This window comes from Rhodamnia argentea, chromosome 7, assembly GCF_020921035.1.
Source record: "Rhodamnia argentea isolate NSW1041297 chromosome 7, ASM2092103v1, whole genome shotgun sequence".
In the NCBI taxonomy this organism is placed as follows: domain Eukaryota; kingdom Viridiplantae; phylum Streptophyta; class Magnoliopsida; order Myrtales; family Myrtaceae; genus Rhodamnia; species Rhodamnia argentea.
This window is the reverse complement of record NC_063156.1, coordinates 11,968,725-11,987,930: the sequence shown is the minus strand read 5'-3', so window position 1 is coordinate 11,987,930 and position 19,206 is coordinate 11,968,725. Positions and strand designations below refer to the sequence as shown.

Sequence of the window (19,206 nt, the reverse complement as noted above, 5' to 3'; positions counted from 1 at the left end):
TGGCCAGAAAAACCGTCTATGAAGGAAAACATCTTGAATTCAGCTGTACTATCACGTAGCACATCAATATACGGGAGCCAGAAGTCATCTTTCGGACTGGTCTAGTTCATATCACGGTAGTCAACACACACTCTGACTCTCCCGACAATATTCACTATCTAATTCACATAATGAGTGACCTCATTGAAGTTGACCTTCATAAGCTTCATTACTTCTTCCTCGATCTTCTTAGACAGCTCAAGCTTTGTCCTCCTCAACGGCTGTTTCTTTAGGGGTACACTGGATTAGTCGGCAGGGTATGCTACACGATAGCTAGATCAAGGCAAACACATCTTAAAACTCTCGAAGAAGGCCGATCAATATGGTGGCTTCTGCTTACTGCAATCCTGCCCCAATTTTGACCTCTTTGACACAGTCTTCATTGCCCAAATTTACCGTCAATGTCGGCTCAGCTGTTAACGGATTTTGAGTCCTCAGAACAATTCCATTCGAATTCAATCCCCTTCATCATTGTCTTTGTCTAAGTCTGAAGAATCGTCCTCTAGCGAGTTCAAGTCATATGCATTTTTATCATGAATATGAAAAATGTTATGCCTAAGACACGATGCAGAAAGGTTAATATGACAAATAAAGGGTGCAAAAATTGTGTCCTTCAAAACAATTTTGCAACAATGTTTTTTTTTTTTTAATGAGCAAGCTCCAGGAAATACCCTCATATCATTGGGCCATCCCGGCTTTCCAAGAGTTGAAACTAGGAAGCGTATGAAATTCCAGTCCTCATGATTATATTGGAATTGTCATAGGACTGGCAGTATACTTTCACACATCCTTAATAAACATATGTTGGTTTTATTCAAACCAGCGAGCCGCATTACAACATGTACTGCCCTAGGCCAACAGCTCAATAACTGTGAGCTTCCAAAAAATGGTAACCACATCACCTATGTACTCCTAGACTGGTGACAGGTAGGGTGGTAAAAGCATATATACATGATAAAAAACTAACAAATCCGCGATCCTAACATGGAGGGTTGGTTCTTTTGTTTTTTGTTTTTGGTTGGATGGAGGGTTGGTTGAACCGGCTGTGTTTTGTCTAGTCGGATATGATGACGCCTACGAAAGGCTCATTGGGAATAACCTTCTCGGAGTCGACCGGTTCATCCTCATCGAAGAGCGTGGCTATCTCTCCCTAGGATGGAAATACATCCTACTTGTTCTCCCGTCCATTTCGAGGAGGCTGCGCCTTCGGGATGGCCTTAATTTCATCAGGTGTGATGGTGGTGCCAACAGCTGCACTATCCCCTCTAGGTTGATATCTTCGTCATGTAACATTTTGGCGGATCAACGAGGGCGTTGTTAAAATCAAGTGGGAGAATTCCATGGTCCGCGTATTTCCCATTCCATGAAAAAGGGGATAAGTACACTGTGAGTACAATAACTTGTGTATGGCATTCGCTTGAGTGTCACAACTTTTTTTTCGCTCACTTGAGTGTCACAAATTTAAAAAAATGATCATTTAAGTGTCATCATCGATTTGCGCCGCTGGAAATCCTACATGGATGCTGAAAATTCTGATGTGGCATCGCTGAACTAATTTCTTTGAATTTTTTAATATATATGTGGATTTTTACTTTATTCTTTTAGTTATTTTGATTTTTTTTTTCGTTTCCCCCTCTTGGCCGGCGAGGTTCATCGTGAGGGCCCTCGTTGGCCACGGCCAACTCGCCCTCAACAGGGGGGACCACGATGGCCCCGGACGACCGCCGTCGTAGCCCCGGCGGCGGCGGGCGAGGGCATTAAGGTCCTCGCAGATTTGGGCGAGGGCCCTCGCGGCCCCACCAACCATGGGTGAGGCGGCCCTCGCCTAGACACAGGGACCGCCGTCGCGCCCTTGACCGCGATCGAGGGAGCTTTGTTGATCACTACCAAGGGCACGATGACCCTCGTCGGGTCCGGGCCGGGGTTGCCTCACCCATGGCCGACGAGGCCGCAACGTTTGTCGAGGACCCACCGGTTGAGGGCGTGGCGACCCTCGCTCCCGGGCTAGCCGGCAATGGGAAATTGAAGGGCTTTTTTTTATTAAATAATTAAAATAAAAATAAATAAAAATTTAAAAAATTCCATCAAATATTTTAAAAAAATGTAAAAAAATCCATGTGTCACTAAAAAATAAATAAAAAATTATAAAAAGTCCACGTACGATGATCGCTTGGAAATAGCACTCAAGTGAACGTTTTTACTCCGATATGGCACTCAAGTAAATGGAAAAAAAAAATTATACCATTCAAATGAACGCCGTACAAAAGTTATAATACTCACGGTGTACTTATCCCCATGAAAAAGCATGGAAGTAAACTTTGGGATACAGGGGAAGCATGAGGGATGAGATTTGAACAATAGAACTTGATCGTTGGCCTGGTGTTATAAATCTACTGATGAAAGGGATATCATACGGAAAATGTCCGAAGGCGAGGCTAGCCACTTGTGCATTATGCCGCTCTCCTGAAGATGACCATGCCAGGCCGAAAACGGTTACAGTGTTGAATCGAGACCTTCAGCCCATGGTCCTCTCGGAAAACAAGATACTGAAATAAAAAGGAGACATGATGTGGTCGATCACAATGAGGCGTTGCTTAATACAAGCCATGTGAATAATCCTTAGAAGCAAAGGCTGGCTCACGAGGCACCGCACGGACCCATGGCACTTGGCCAGGGCTGTTAAGAAAATTCTTGCCTGTTGAGGGTTCCAAATGATCACGAAAGTCTTCTGTGAGAGTTCCTTCCAGCATTCTTTACCCATTCATTCAAAGCTTCTATGTTTCCTAGTTGTACAATTTTACAAGAATTTTTTTATACTCCTTGCATGTCCTCCGCAGCATAAAAGTTCATCCAAAATGACTTGCATATGGGAGATTTTTTCCCAAACAAGACTACCAAAAAGTTATCTTATCATTTTAGACCGAACGTTACAAGTTGTTTTTCTTTTCACAACACAGTCGTCGTCATTTATGGCGCTTGGCATATGTCTACTATAATTTTACATCTATGACTCGAGTCTACCTCTAGCTAGGACACAGAAGTTGTACTTTGGATATAACATTATGCTCTGGTTCTCTCAACCAAAACCTAAATTGTCATTGCTATTTGTTTAGGCAAATTGAAAGAATCAGTTATCTTTCTTCTTTAAATATCAATAACCTGCCCAACATAGGAGTCACTTGTTTGTGGCTCTCTCCTTGTAAGAACAATCCTAACCATTAGACAGTATCCTCTGTTTTTTCATCCCAAACTCAAATGCAAGGGAACAAATCCCTTACTAAGGACAGGGTAAACTCTCCTAATATCAATCAAGACCGCGAGGAAATGCATATAGGCTCCGCCTCTTGAGATGTGGATATAAGAACACCCTCATCACTAGAACCACCCGATGCGGAGTCCTATCAGGAATGCGATATGTAAAGGAACAACTTGATCATCGCATATTGACATCCCAAAACAGTCAGGAAAGTGCATCAGAATTGTGAGAATTTCCAAGTTCCAACAGCAAAATGCGCAAAGACCACATAATTCATTTGAAGACATCAAAATCTGACTCTATAGACGTACAGATTTTATGCATATATTTGACTGACGTGCTGTCTAAAATAACATGACATAGGATCAACCACTTGAGCCCATCTAAGCAAATTTTCTACCAAAAATTGGAAAAAGTAGTCTAGCTAAAACAAATTTTTTATGCTTTAAGTGAACAATTGGTTCATAGCCTATTTGAAGCCTTACAGTTTTAACAAAACTGAGCCTTCAAATTCAACCAAGCAGTGGTTGATCTAGACATTCTTTCTTCGGCTATTCTCTTCTTTTCCTCAGCCTTTACTACTTTCTTCTGCTCATCTTTATAGCCCGACTTCGCTTCTTCAGACTCAACCAGCACGATCTCCCAGTCTGAGAGAAGCTTGTCCCTCCAAGACATCAATTCCTCCGTCTTTCTCTTGAGCTCTTTCTCTTCTTTGAGGAGGTCATCCAGCAACTGCTTATAGAAGATGTGAGTCTCCTGGCTCTTCTTCATAGCAAAGAACCTTTGATCCTTTTGTAGTTTATGCAGCTCAAACTCAGCATTGTCTTGCTCAAATGCCAAGGAGTCGGAAATAAACTCATTGAAATTGGCCTGAAATGTCTCAATTGCTATTTGTCGCTCTGATGATACTTTAATTCTGGCTGAGCTTAAAATTGATAGTGCCTCAGATAGCCTCTCTTTCATATTCAATTTAAAGAGATCCGAAAGGCATTCCTTCAAAGACTACTTAGCCTTCTCAACTTCTTCTAAGCTAGGAAATTCAGCCATCAAAGCACCATCTTGATGGCACGAAGTTGATCCTGCGCTAACACCGTCAGTCTCAGCAGCATTGACAAATTCTTCCAGACAAGTAAAATAGGAGTTAAACTTATCAGTTGGTTGAATGTTCACCGCAGTAGCAGCTGTTAAGACGCAAACTTTGGCTTTAATCACCAAAGTGTCATTTGCTAGGTATCCTCTAGCATGAGTACGAAGCTCAGTCAATGAAATCAATGTGAAACCCCAGTTACTCTCTCTTGCAGTGAAATTATGTTACGTCTCTACAGAATTCTAGAGTCAGGGTGATGAATTTAAAGACTTTTTTACAGCACCAGAGCATGACATGTCGAAGAAACATTGGAGACCATGAAGAACTAGAATGCTGTATCGGACATCAAGCAAAATATTAGCAGCAGAAGAAGAAAACGCCTCCCCATGATCAGCATAAGCAACAAACTTGACTTCCTATATTCCTTAATCAGTGACAACCGCCTTTGAGAGGTTCAACGAATGAGTTGCAGAAAAGCTGTTTTCTCTCTCAGCTATTTTGTGATCTAAATTCTTCCTTCTTATTCAAGTGATACCACCGATTTCTTTTAAAATCTGGATGCACAATCAATCAGAGAGAAACCCATCATACGCTTACATTAAAAAAAGAAGAGATTCAAGTAAAATTTCATCCAATTCAAGAAAGAACTACCGATGAACGCTGCAATCATCAAGAAACAGCCAACAAAATAAAAGATCTTGAAATACCATTTACAATCAGAAACTGTGAATGCTTCAGAGTAAAGCTTCGTCGCATCCTGCTCAGTGAAGTAGCTGATTTTCCACGTGAATTCCCCCCGATTCACATCATTTTGTGCATCCATTTTTTCTGTATTGGAATGCTGCTTCTGCACGATCAACTTTCGCTAACAACACAGACGTTTCTTCTTAGCTGACGCTCCAATTGGCAAGAACCGCGAACAAACATACGTAATAAATGAGAAGATCCTCAGGCACATTGTTCTTATCATTTAATGCTTGAAAATGACATTAATTTTATCCTATTATTAAATGCTTGAAAATGATATTTCTATTTGTCCTTTGCTTCTTGACTTCGTATTGACTTATTGAAAATGACATTTATTCTATCTTGACTTGGCATTGACTTATCGAAAATGACATTTTACACTCACCAGTGTCGGGACAAGAGAACAGGAGTATAACGGTGGCGGGATTGGGTGACGGCAAGGACGGCCTACCGCATGCTGGCCAACTGGATGGCCGACATAGCCCTAATTGGGCATGCTCAGCCCCGGCTGGGCTGGCTTTCAGCGCCATCCCACGCTTACCGAGCTTGTCTAGGGCCATTCAGCAGCAACCCGGCAGTCTCGCACCTCTGGTTGCCGTTCAGCGATCCCGTCTTGGCAGTCCCATCCTTTTCAACTTCTTCATTGTTTTGCAGGTCTTTGAACATTTTCTGATTGAAAAAATCATTTTTCTTGAAAGTTGAATTTAGTTCTGTGTAATTGTTGTTGACACTATTGGGTTATTTATTTTCTTCAGCATTTGCATATACCGAAATAGTTTCACATTTTTTAAGATCTAACTCGAGTGTTCTTGGATCAGTTGTTAGTGACATGACCTTGTAATAGATTTTATATATTAATCTAGATCATGAGATCCTTCAATTATGACGAATATTGAGGTCTTATATTCACTGTATTTTCACATAACATTTTGATCTTTTGTCGAAATGGTAAAATTTGGATAGCAATAGAAAAATACAGGTCCATCACACAGTGGGGATTCTATAATTTCTAGGAAGAGTGTGTGAACTTATTTTGCCTAATCCTTTAAACATATACCAAGATAGAGTGTTTTATTTCAATCTCTGTTGGGGTTTCAAAGCAACTTGGACTAATCCTATATGTAGATAATTGAATTTCCTTTCTTTGTGACCATACATTCCTTTTGAAAGCAATCGGAAGTTTCCCATTTTCCTATAATGAGATTTTTTTCGGCAGAAGAACACCTCAAGTGATAATATTTGTGTATGACACTCACTTTAATGCCAAATTTTTTTTCCGGATCACTTAAGTGCCAATTTTTTTTAAAAACGGTTATTTCAGTGTCAACTCCGATGAGCACGGCCGGAAACCATACGTGGCAATTTTTTAATAATTAACTAATCCCACGTGGCTTGCCGGAGATCCTAATCAGCTTCCAAAGCACAAATGACGTCATTTTGTCAATTTCGCAGAGTGACTTTCAGTGCCATGAGTTGTAAATTATGATCTTTTCAGTGCCAATCTTTTTTGAAAATGATCACTTAAGTGCCATAAGTTGTAAAATGTGATCACTTAAGTGCTATAAGTTTAAAACATCCTAGCCACGTCGATCGAGTAACGTTGTTCTCTTTGCACACATGGAATTGATTTTTTATTTACAAAAGCCGTGTTACTAAATTGTTTGAATTAAAAATGACATGTCACTAACTTGTTTTAATTAAAAAAGTCACGTATTTATTTTGGCCGGAACTTCTCGTCATTGGCACTTAAGTGATCTTTTTTTCTCCGATCCGGCACTTAAGTAAGCCAGCAAAAAATTTTGGCATCAAAGTGAGCGTCGTATACAAATGTTGCCACTTGATTGCATAATCTTTCCTAAATCAAAAGATTCCTCTTTCCTTTTACCATCAGAATGTTCTATATTCCAATTTTCCAAACTTTTTCGTTAGCAGGTTCAATGCACATGGATTTTAAAGGGTAAAATGTGCTTTTATCTTTTTTTTTTTTTATAGAAAATCTCACTTTTACTCTTAATTGTTGTAGAAAAAATGGAAAATATGTACTAGTGGGGAAATCAAAATTAACTAAAATGCTAAATTTTCTAAAATAATGAAAACATTAGCAAAGTAGTTAATAATAACAATTTTTCTTTCTGTTTTTTCTATAGCGAGTTTTCTTGTTTCATATATTCTAATAAAAAAATGATGATCGGTTGAGGTTATACGTGGTCGCTTGAGGTTGGGTCGGCAAGCAATGCGCTGAGCCACTAATCCTCTTGGGAAAAAATCCACCCGATCCAAGACAAATGTGGATCGAAGACAATTAATGCGGTGTCCTAGCAAGGATTCAAAAACCGTCTCAATAAAAGTAGCAAGCCTTAATGCTAAAATTAAGATTAAATTCCTGGATTAAAGATACGAGGTTCATGAATAAACCCATTGAATTTGTTACCCGAAGAATCCTCTGAGCTTGTTAGTTTTGAAACCAAGTTTCTCCAATTTTTCGAAACCCTCTCTCCGAACCTACTTTTTCCTCGGTGGCACAAGGTAGAGTTGACCACTTTTGTGCAAACTGATAAGGAGCTAATGATGATCAAATAAGTGGAAACTAGTTATTATGTTGAATCGAGACGTACACCTAGCTCGGCACGGTGAGGTGGCCAAGTCGATGGGACACATAGGAACAACTGGTCACAATGAAGCATTCTAACATACAAGCCATGGGAGCAATCCTTTGAAAGGAAGGCTGGCCTAGTGAATCTACTCATCAGGTGCTGCGCCAATGCATGGCCGAGTCCAGTTGGCCTAGATCAGACAAATCATATCAGAGTAGAGTTCCTAAATTGTATGTGCAAATTATTAAAATATGTCTCGAGTTTAACTATGTCGAATGAAATCCGGCCGGAATTAAAGTTGTTAAGTTAACCGGCTACGTAAAAGGGAAGTACATGTACTCCTGTCGTGGGAATTGAAAAGGAAAAAAAAAAGGGCGGGAACAGAACTTCCTTTAGCTACTGGAGTCGACCAAGGTATCAAGAATATATATATATATATATATATATATATATATATATATATAAAATCATGTAGAAATCTCGGTCAAGACAAGGGAAAGTCCAAACTTGGACTTGGTCGACCGAATCACACAGATTTCCTTATTCACATAGAAGTCGGCCTTATCATCCCTTTTTGTTGGTTGTCTTTGGTGTTCGATAATTGACTGAAGCAACGTTTCATCTAGTGCTTAGCAGTGACTATCTTTGTATTTTTTTTCATAGAATTATGCCAAGAATTCGTGTGGGAAGCCGATTGAATCCTGTCATAAGATTTGCAAATTCTTTTATGAGATTGAGAGATTATTTCATGGCTAAATATTGTACGAGTTAATGACTATAATTAGGAGTGCGAAACACTTTAGAGTGTTTGAGTGATTCGAACGTGGATGTAATCCCCATTGCATATTGAGAAATTCTTTCTGCTCTCTCCCAAACTGTAGGTCACACCAACCAAGCCATATAAATATGGCATCCAACCTATTTCCTTATTCTGTTTATTTTATTGTATGATCGCTTGCTGTCCAAAGCACATATGTCACCTGTTACCGTGTTTCCAACATGACCGATAGAGACATTGTGCTCCTTTTGGCCGAGCGTATGCCGTTCACATAAAGCCTAGGAGGTGGTGTGGTACACAATGAAACCACAACAAGTAACGGATTATGTTGGGCGAGCATCGGCCATTCATGTAAGACATAGAGAGAGGCAATCATGGTTAGGAGCATCCGCAGCTTTATAGTTCATTCAAAATAGACACCATATGAGAACTTTTTCCGAAACAAGACTATCGAAAAGTTAACTTATCATTCAGACCGAATGTCACAAGTTTCTGGCTCTCTCTCCTTCTAAGAACACTCCTCCTAGCCATTAGACAGCATACTTGTTTTTGTAAGTCCAAACTCAACTGCAAGGGAACAAATACGTTACTTAGGACAGGGTCAACTCTCCTAATACCAATCATGACTGTAATGGAATGCACATAGGCTCTGCCTCTTGAGATGTGGATACAGGAATTCTCTTATCACAAGAGCCACCTAATGCGGAGTCAAATCAATAAGGCTGTGTGTGAAGGAACAACTTGATCATCACATATTGACATAACAGCAGTCAGGAAAGTGCATCAGAATTGTTAGAATTTCCAAGCTCCAAGAGCAAAATGCGTGAAGGCCATGAAAATTGATACGAAGACATCCAAAAACTGAACTTATAGACACACACACACACACACATATATATATATATATATGTATGAATGTATATGACCGACGTGCCGTCTAAAATAACATTATATAGGATCAACCACTTGAGCCGCTATGAGCAATTGTTCTGTCGAAATTGGAAAAAGTAGTAGAGCTCAAATGCAGTTTTTATACTTTAAGTGAACAAACGGCTCATAGCCTATTTGAAACCTTAAAGTTTCAACAAAACTGAGCCTTCAAATTTGACCAAGCAGTGGTTGATCTAGACATTCTTTCTTCAGCTATTCTCTTCTTTTCCTCAGCCTCTGCTACTTTCTTCTGCTCATCTTGATAGCCCGACTTCGCTTCTTCAGACTCAACCAGCAAGATCTCCCAATCTGAGAGAAGTTTGTCCCTCCTAGAGTTTACTTCTTCTGTCCTCCTTTTGAGCTCTTCCTCTTCTTTGATGAGGTCATCCATTAACTGCTTATACAAGATGTGAGTATCCTGGCTCTTCTTCATAGCTGAGAACTTTTGATCCTTTTGTAGTTTATGCAGCTCAAACTCAGCATTGTCCTGCTCAAATGCTAAGAAGTCGGACGTGAAATCATTGAAATTGGCTTGAAATGTCTCAATTGTTATTTGCTGCTCCGACGATAATCCAGTTCTGGCCAAGCTTAAAGTTGATAGTGCCTCATATAGCTTCTCTTTCATATTCAATTTAAAGAGATCCGAAAGGCATTCCTTCAAAGACTGCTTAGCCTTCTCAACTTCTTCTAAGCTAGGAATTTCGGCCATCAAAGCACCATCTTGGTTGCAAGAAGTTGACCCTACACTACCGCCATTAGTCTCAGCAGCGTTGAGGAATTCCTCTAGACCAGTAAAATAGGAGTCAAACTTATCAGTCGGTCCAGCTGGCCGACTGTTCACTGGAGGAGTAACTGTTAAGACGCAAACTTTGGCTTTAATCACCAAAGTGTCATTTGCTAGGTATCCAGCAGTAGGACTACAAAGCTCAGTCAATGGAATGAAACTTGCGAAACCCCAGTCACTCTCTGTTGCAGTGAAATTATGTTGCGTCTCTGCAGAATTCAGGAGACAGGGTGACAAATTCAAAAACTTCTGTACCATAACGCCAGAGCATGACGTGGAAGAAGCATTGGAGACCATCAAGAACTAGAATGTTCTTTTGTACATCAAGCAAAATATTAGCAACAGAAGAAGCAAACACCTCCCCATGATCAGCATAAGCAACAAACTTAACTTCCTAAATTCCTTAATCAGTAACAACAGCCTTTGAAAGGTTTAACGAATGAGTTACAGAAAAGCTATTTTCTCCCTCAGCTCAATATCCCTCTCCGTACTTCTTCTCACCTATTCTTTTGTGATCTAAACTCGCTCTTCTTATTCAAGTGATAGCACCGACTTCTTTCAAAATCTAGATGCACAATCAATCAGAGAGAAACCCATCATACACTTGCATTAAAAAAAGAAGAGATTCAAGTAAAAATTAATCCAATTCAAGAACAAACCCTTTCTAATAGATTGAACATCATTGGTTTGATCGATCACGCTCAAGCTGAACTTGGCGTTTCTGGTCCACCCGTTCGGCAACGTCGCAGAATTAGGGACATCGAGGTACAGCGACAAATGGTCCGTGTCATCCCCCTTCGGGTATAAGCTAATTCTCCTGCTCAAAAAGGATCGGACGACGCAACGATCACTTGGCAACACGATGAACACTGCGATCATCAAGGAACAATGGAAAAATCGAAAAACATAGAAGTACCATTCACAACCAGAAACTGTGAATGCTTCAGAGTAAAGCTTCCTCGCATCTTGCTCAGTGAAGTAGCTGATTTTCCACGTGAATTCTCCCTGATTCACACCACTTGGTGCATCCATTTTTCTGAATTGGACTGTGCTTCTGCTCGATCAACTTTCGCAAACGACGCTTCTTCTTAGCGGACGCCCTAACTGGCTAGAAGGAGGAGAGTTTCTTACATTAAGGAATAGTGTCGAACGTTGTTGACTCTTCGACTTCAAGGCGACGGTACGGCATGTCGCAGGTCTCGGGCTTTTATGGGAGGAGGAAATGGAAAAAAACGCAGAAGAAAAACACGGGAAGAAAAAATTAAAAAAAAAAAATCAAAAGGATTTATATCACAATAAAAAATTCACAATCGAGAATTCACGTTGTTTGGGTGAAATTTTCTAGAGCGACACTGTACTACGGTTCCAAAAAATACCAAGATAAAAATAAAGTTGAAAAAATAATGGTGTGATGTATATATATATATATTGGTATGTCTCGTAATGATGAGTACATGAATAGGCTTTATTACAATGCCATCCAGATAACAAGATCATTTGACCAAAAAAATAAAAAATAACAAGATCATTAATCAAGGTTATGCACGATCTAAAAGAGATATGAAGAATATCTTAAATATATGTAGATGACAAAAGATATAGAAAATCAAGGGAAATAACCTACTTGTCTCTAAAACAAGGAAATATCCTAATTATCTTAACCAAATTAGAGGGTTTGGATTGAGAATAATTGTGCCCAAGTCAATTTCAAGTCAACCTCGAGACGAATTTGTAATGTCGTGTTCTTGTTCTTGTCCAACCAGAAAAGATGCAATTGACCCGTGTAACCCATTTTAATTAACGGGTTGGTGTCGTGACCTAAAGTTTTCTTTTATAGGATTATGGTCGAAGTACTTCATGCAAAAGATTTTTATTTGACTTGGTTAGGTTAAATTACTCTTTAACGCACTTTCGATACCTTCCTCTTTTAAAAATATTTTCGTAGGCAATCTTTGATTATTTCTTTTTAACTTAGCCCCTAACATGCAAAAGGTGTTCATGCTTTTGCGCAATTAATAATTTAACAACCAATAAATTGAAAGCGGTTAAAAAATTGCAAGAAAGAAAATCAAGCAATACAAACAAATGATTTATTTTTTGGGATTTTTTTTGTCCTAACATGCAAACAAAAATGTGTATATAAGAATGCAATCTTAATTTAATTTTTTTTGTTTTTCCTTTTAAATGACCATTATATTAAGATGCAATGCATGAGATGCACACTTAAAACTAAATACAACTATTCTAATATGTCACGTGGCATGCAAAAATTAATCTAACTACATTAACATGCAAAACCATTTTAAATTTATGACATGAGTCAATGATGAAGCAAAGATGGACGACATAGCATAAATGATGCATCCTTGACTATATGATATGCAAAAGACTTTTTTTTTTTGGTTTTTTTAAATTAAAATTCGAAATTGGGAAATAATGGAAATTAACCATCTAGAATGAGATTGCACCACTGTTAATAGGAAATTCACTAATCCAAGTCCTAATTTAAATTCGAATCTTATCCTAATCTTCTAGAGTCCATGTAAATGCAAACTATCTAGAAAAAGAATGACCCCTAAATTTTTTAACAAAATAGAGCTTTCTATGCAGACCAAGCAGTGTTTGATGTGGACATTCTTTCTTCGGCTCCTCTTCTTTCCATAAGCCTCCACTGCTACCTTCTGCTCCTTGTCATAGCCCGAATTCGCTTCTTCCGACTCGACCGACAAAACCTCCCGGTCCCGCGAGGAGCTTGTCCTTCCTACACTTCACTTTCTCCTTCTTTCTTGTGAGCTCTCTTCCTTGGTGATGTCCTCCATCAACTGCTTATACAAGATGGGAGTCTCGTGGACCTACTTTTAAATCCTCTGACTTTAAATTAATGGATTTGATCTCTCAGAAAGGGCCGAGCCATGGCTGTTAAAGAATTCCTCATATCAATTCTTTACTCATTCTTCAAAACTCGTAAGACATGATGGTTTCATTTTAATTTTGCTCAGATGACCATTCAAACCATCTACTTTTCTTAGTTGTGCAACGTTACAAGCATGTTTGACAAGAAAGTTCTCATCCACCTTAAAAGTCCTCATAATTACAGTGTGTGATTTTATGTCATATGTTCGATATTTGTGTTATCGCTAAAATTCAGGATAATACACCCATTAGATGTGAATATTATGATTGCATGGACACTAAGAAAAGATAAGATCCTCCGTTGCTCGAAGTGATAGAGATGCTCTGTCTTAGTTGCGGGATGCCCCCACGTCAATGGGATACCGCCGGTAGTGAGCGATGCCTTGGTTGAGCTAAGAGGACCCCGAGCCAGGAGTTCCGAGATGCCTGGTTGATGCTAGAAAGATTGGTTGATGCTGAGACGGTGATGATGTTATTAAAAGTTCATGCATGCATGCTCATGTTTATGCCTTCTCATAGTCGTAGTCTAAGCGTATATATTTATTCGGGGTATATATAGTAAACAGATGATATTGCATTTGCTATTGATCCGTTATCGGCTTGGCTTTGTGAGTAGTGTGACCGGTTAGATGTCGAACTATTTTCTTATCTTAGAACTAACGACTTTACTTATTGAGCGTCATCTCACCCGAATATTTTTCCAAACTTGTAGGTATGGCTTATTTCGATGCTTTGGTCTACCAATGGAGGATGACTAATTTTAGAGGCTATGTCCAATGGCGGCCCTAGGTCACCCCAGCCTTTCTAATAATGCGAATATTATGTAAATATAATGTAGTAGTGGACAAAGCCTTAGTAGGCTATGTAAAATATACTGACACCTATTAAATAAGTCGTGTGTTTTTGCTCTTGAATGTTTTGGTTGCTGATTATTTGTTGGGAAAAAGAAGATTGCGCTTCCTCATGCCATTAATTAAAAGGAAAAAAAAATAGAAACTATGGGTCGAACTCGAAGGCGACACGTCCTGGGACATCACACTACATATCCTTCCACTTATTCAAGTCATCTGAAACAGGATTTCACGTAGTAATTCACTTGCTTGAAATCATTTCTCTCGTGACTTCCTTGTACGTTAATTATTTTGTTGTTCATAAGCAATCTTCTTTTCTTTGTTTCTCTCTCTCTCTCTCTCTCCCTGGTTTGAACATCATCACACTCCATACTTTAAAAAAAAAAAAAATCCATTCAATGCTGGATAAGAATTTTCTACTTTTGAATTTCACCTTAGCATTTAAATAGAAATTAAATGACGGATAAACTGTATATCTTATTTTATATATAGAAATTTATTATTTATGGAGTCTTATTTCCCACTTTCAAATCATCATAATACTGAGAGAGCCAAGCCAGGGCTGTCAAAGGAAATCCTTACCTGTTAAGGGCTTCCAAATGATCACTAAAGTCTTCTGTGAGAATTCCATTTATCATTCTTTACTGATCCTCTAAAACTCGTAACACAATATCGCAACGTTTTACTTTCCCAGGAATCCCAAAAGCATCTAATTTTCCTGGTTGAACAAATTTACAAGAAATAATATCCTTCATTCAATTCCTCCGTAGAGTTCATTCAAAATAGACTCCATATGAGAACTTTTTCCCAAACAAGACTATCAAAAAGTTATCTTTGCGGTTAGATCAAACGTCACTTGTTTTACGACGTAGGTCGTCATTTATGGCGCTCGTCGAATGCCACTGTTACGTGTACTATGATTCATATGAGTGGATGACTCGAGTTTACCTCCGGCTTGGACACAAAAGTTATATTTCGGACAAAACTCCAAGAATCAAATGTCCCAAAATGAAACGAGATAACTACGGATATGAGATTATGTACTGGTTCTCTCAACCAAGACCTGAATTGTCTTTCATTGCTATCTGTTTAGGCAAATTGAGAGCATCGTATATTTTTCTACTGTAAATATCAATAGCCTGCCCAACACAAGAGCCACTTGTTTGGGGCTCTCTCCTTGTAAGAACACTCCTCCTAACCATTAGACAGTATCCTTGTTTTGATCATTCCAAACTCAATTGCAAAGCAACAAATCCCTTACTTAGAACAGGTTAGACTCTCCTAAAACAAATCAAGACTGTAATGAACTGCATGTAGGCTCCGCCTCTTCTTGAGATGTGCTTACCGAAACACCCTCATCACAATAGCCACCTAATGCAGAGTCATATCAAGAAGGCTATACGTGAAGGAACAACTTGATCGTTACATATTGACATAACAGTCAGGGAAGTGCATCCGGATTGTCAGAATTTCCAAGCTCCAAGAGCAAAATGCGCGAAGACGATGCAATTCATATGAAGACATCAAAAGCTGACTCTATAGACATACATATGTACGTGTATGTTTGACCAATGTGCAGTCTAAAATAACAGAAAATAGGATTAACCACTTGAGTCCCTGTGAGCAATTGCCCCGTCGATATTGGAAAAAGTAGTCGAGCTAAAATGCAGTTTTGTACTTTTAAGTGAACAATTGGCTCATAGCTTATTTGAAACCTTAAAAGTTTTAACCGAATTGAGCCTTCAAATTCGACCAAGCAGTGGTTGATCTAGACATTCTTTCTTCGGCTATTCTCTTCTTTTCCTCAGTCTCTGCTACTTTCTTCTTTTCATCTTGGTAGCCCAACTTTGCTTCTTCAGACTCGACCAGCAAGATCTCCCAGTCTGAGAGAAGCTTGTCCCTCTTTGGCTTCATTTCCTCCATCTTTCTCTTGAGCTCTTCCTCTTCTTTGACGAGGTCAGCCATTAACCGATTATAAAAGATGTGCGTCTCTTGGCTCTTCTTCATAGCAGAGAACCTTTGATCCTTTTGTAGTTTATGCAGCTCAAACTCAGCATTGTCCTGCTCAAATGCTAAGAAGTCGGAAATGAAATCATTAAAATTGGCATGAAATGTATCAATTGCTGTTTGTTGCTCCGGCGATAATCCAGTTTTAGCTAAGCTTAAAGTTGATAGTGCCTCAGATAGCCTCTCTTTCATATTCAATTTAAAGAGATCTGACAGGCATTCCTTCAAAGACTGCTTAGCCTTCTCAACTTCTTCTAAGCTAGGAATTTCAGCTGTCAAAGCACCATTGTGGTCGCACGAGCCTGATCCTACACTAACGCCATTAGTCTCAGCAGCATTGACGAATTCCTCCAGACCAGTAAAATAGGAGTTGAACTTATTGGTTGGTGTAGCTGGCTGAATGTTCACAGGAGGAGTAACTGTTAAGACACAAACTTCGGCTTTAATCACCAATGTGTCATTTGCTAGGTATCCCCGGGTACAATTATGAAGCTCAGTCAATGCAATGAAACTTCTGAAACCCCAGTATCTCTCTCTTGCAGTGAAATAATTATGCCCCCCTGCAGAATTCAGGAGACAGGGCGATGAATTCAAAAACTTGTATACAACACCAGAGCATGACTGGTGGAAGAAACATTGGAAACCATCAAGAACTAGAATTCTGTACTGTTCATCAAGCAAAATATTAGCAACAGAAGAAGCAAACACCTCCCCATGATCAGCTTAAGCAACCAAATCCCTACAAAAAGATAAAACTGACAATCCGCAACATTTTTAAGACCTCCAGACGTAACCATCCTACAACTTAAATTGTGGGTCCTCCCTTCTTTTTTTCTGGACCAACATATGCATCAGGCAACTTAAATTGCCCCAACTCCTCCATCCATTGGACCAGTTGCTTACAAACTTAACTTGCTAAATTCCTTAATCAGTAACAACCGGCTTTCAGAGGTTTAACGAATGAGACACAGAAAAGCTATTTTCTCTTTCCACTTCTTGTCACCTGTTGTTTTGTCATCTAAACTCTTCTTCTTATTCAAGTCTTAACACCGATATCTTTTAAAATCTAGATGCACAATCAGTCAGACAGAAACCTATCATACACTCACATTTAAAATAAGACATTCCAAGAAAAATCCACCCAATTCAAGAACAGACCCTTTCTAATAGTGCGATCCTCATTGATTTGATCGATCACACTCAAGCTGAACTTGGCGATTCTGGTCCACCCGTTCGGCAACGTTGCAGAATCAGGAACACCAAGGTACACCTCCAAATCGTTCGTCAAGCCACTTCCTTTGGGGCATACCAGAAGTCTCCTGCTCAAAAAGGATCGACACAATGAACACGCGATCATCAAGAGACAAGGCAAAAATAGGAAAAGCAAAGATTTTGGAATACCATTTACAACCAGAAACTGTAAATGCTTCAGAGTAAAGCTCTTTTGCATCCTGCTCAGTGAAATAGCTTATCTTCCACGTGATTTCTCCCCGATTCACATCATTTTGTGCATCCATTCTTCTTATATTGGACTGCTGCTTCTCCACGATCAACTTTCGCAAACAACAGAAATGTGTTTGTTTCCAGAAGGAGGAGGAGAGTTTCTTGCATTACAGGAGTTGGGAAATTTATATGGTTCTCCACACGAGTGCTTCTGTCGAACGTTGTTGACTCTTCGACTTCAAGGTGACCTGACGGTATGTCGCGAGTCTCGGGCTTTAATAAAACGAGGAAAAGCAAAATAAAAAAAAGGGAGAGAGAAAACTTGCCCGTGAAGAGAAAAAATAAGAAGAAGAACTTCATGGGCAAGTTATCTCCTCTTAAACTAAAAGTGTCGCGTAGAATTTTAAACTCAAATAAAACTTATTGGCTTTCTTTATGCCCACCAAAAGTGCTGGAGAATGATACGCCTTTTTTTTTTTACCAAAAAATAAATAAAAATGATACGCTTTTTTTCAATATGCCAATCAAAATTGATTGGATGGATAGTGATTGTGCCCGGGTCAATTTCGAGCCAATCTCGAGACCCGAATTATAGCCCTCGTGTCCTTGCCCAACCCCCCGGACACCCAATTGACCCGGATAATCAACAAGTTGGTATTGACATGGCTTGTAAGTGGATCATTTAGACACGATTAACTACAAGATTATTCGGACATGCTCTTCACTGTTAAGATTTTAAAATGATGAATTCCATTGGGTATTTTCATGCTTTTTAATTTAATTTGGCGATGTTTTGTTGACGGATTATTGAAGTTTGTAAATAGATTTTATGAAAAATTAAGGATATTTTGTGATCCGCCGGTGGGTTGATTTTGTGTGAGTGAGTTAATTTCGTGTCATGACAGACAGGTCATATTCTCGAAACCCATTCAAACGAGAGAGCATATATAATTATTGGATTAAAGCACTCTGATTTGAAGTCCCGAAACAGTAACACCCAAAGAAACAGAGAACTCTGTTCCCAAGTCCCTAGAGCAAATAAAATTTGCAACCACCCCACAGTTCATCTAAAGATGATTAGAAACCGGCTATAAATGGAGATATTTGGCCTAATACCCTGTTTAAATTAACATAATCCGCCAAATTTTTTGCCATAACACAGTCTAAATACTTGAAAACGAATGACCCCTAGATTTTTTAACAAAATAGAGGTTTCTAGTCGGACCAAGTTCCTCGACTATTCTCTTCTTTTCATATTGCTCCGCTCCTCTCTCCTGCTCCTTCTCATAGCCCGACTTCGCTTCTTCCGACTAGACCAACAAAATCTCTCAATTCCGAGAGGAGCTTGTCCTTCCTACACTTCACTTTCTCCATCTTTCTGGTGAGCTCTCTCTTCCTTGGTTATGTCCTCCATCAACTGCTTATACAAGATGGGATTTTCGGGGCCCTGCTTTTAAATCCTCCTAAGTTGAATTAATGGATTTGATCTCTCAGAAAGGGCCGAGCCATGGCTGTTAAAGAATTCCTCATATCAATTCTTTACTCATTCTTCAAAACTCTTGAGACATGATGGTTTCATTTTAATTGCTCCGGATCATCATTCGACCATCTACTTTTCTTAGTTGTACAATTTTACTATGTGTTACAACAAAGTTCTCATCCTCCTTAGAGGTCCTCCTCATAATGACAGTTCATTCACAAAAGTTTAGTTTGGCCAAAACCTCTAAGAATAAAACTCCCCATGTGTTTTCGTTCATTCATTATCCTTGTTAAACAA

The 19,206-nt window shown here is 39.2% G+C and overlaps 2 protein-coding genes and 1 pseudogene across 2 annotated transcripts in view; all 3 read right to left on the bottom strand.

The window, feature by feature from the left end:
- Positions 1-5,287, bottom strand: part of LOC125315805 — a 65,754-nt pseudogene extending 60,467 nt beyond the window's left edge.
- Positions 1-17,518, bottom strand: part of LOC115741917 (MATH domain and coiled-coil domain-containing protein At3g58270-like) — a 136,916-nt gene extending 119,398 nt beyond the window's left edge. Inside the window, exon 1 of the mRNA XM_048281664.1 lies at positions 17,388-17,518. Coding sequence (XP_048137621.1) covers positions 17,388-17,503 — 116 coding nt within the window. The 5' untranslated portion in view covers positions 17,504-17,518. The remainder of the gene's footprint in view (positions 1-17,387) is intronic.
- Positions 9,505-17,677, bottom strand: LOC115741919 (MATH domain and coiled-coil domain-containing protein At2g05410-like). Its single transcript, XM_048281667.1, has 5 exons — positions 17,596-17,677; positions 17,518-17,527; positions 11,132-11,261; positions 10,875-11,032; positions 9,505-10,424 (listed from the first exon to the last, which is right to left on the bottom strand). The coding sequence occupies exons 3-5, from the start codon at positions 11,245-11,247 to the stop codon at positions 9,583-9,585; spliced, it is 1,116 nt and encodes a 371-aa protein (XP_048137624.1). The 5' UTR covers positions 11,248-11,261; positions 17,518-17,527; positions 17,596-17,677; the 3' UTR covers positions 9,505-9,582.
- Between the last annotated feature and the right edge of the window lie 1,529 nt (positions 17,678-19,206).

Coding starts and splice junctions, on each gene's coding strand:
- LOC115741919 (XM_048281667.1), bottom strand. CDS start 11,247: ATGGATGCACCAAGTGGTGTGAATCAGGGAGAATTCACGTGGAAAATC. Junction 11,033..11,131: donor ACAGTTTCTGGTTGTGAATG/GTACTTCTATGT, acceptor CTTTTTGAGCAG/GAGAATTAGCTTATACCCGA. Junction 10,425..10,874: donor TGTTCAATCTATTAGAAAGG/GTTTGTTCTTGA, acceptor TGAATTCTGCAG/AGACGCAACATAATTTCACT.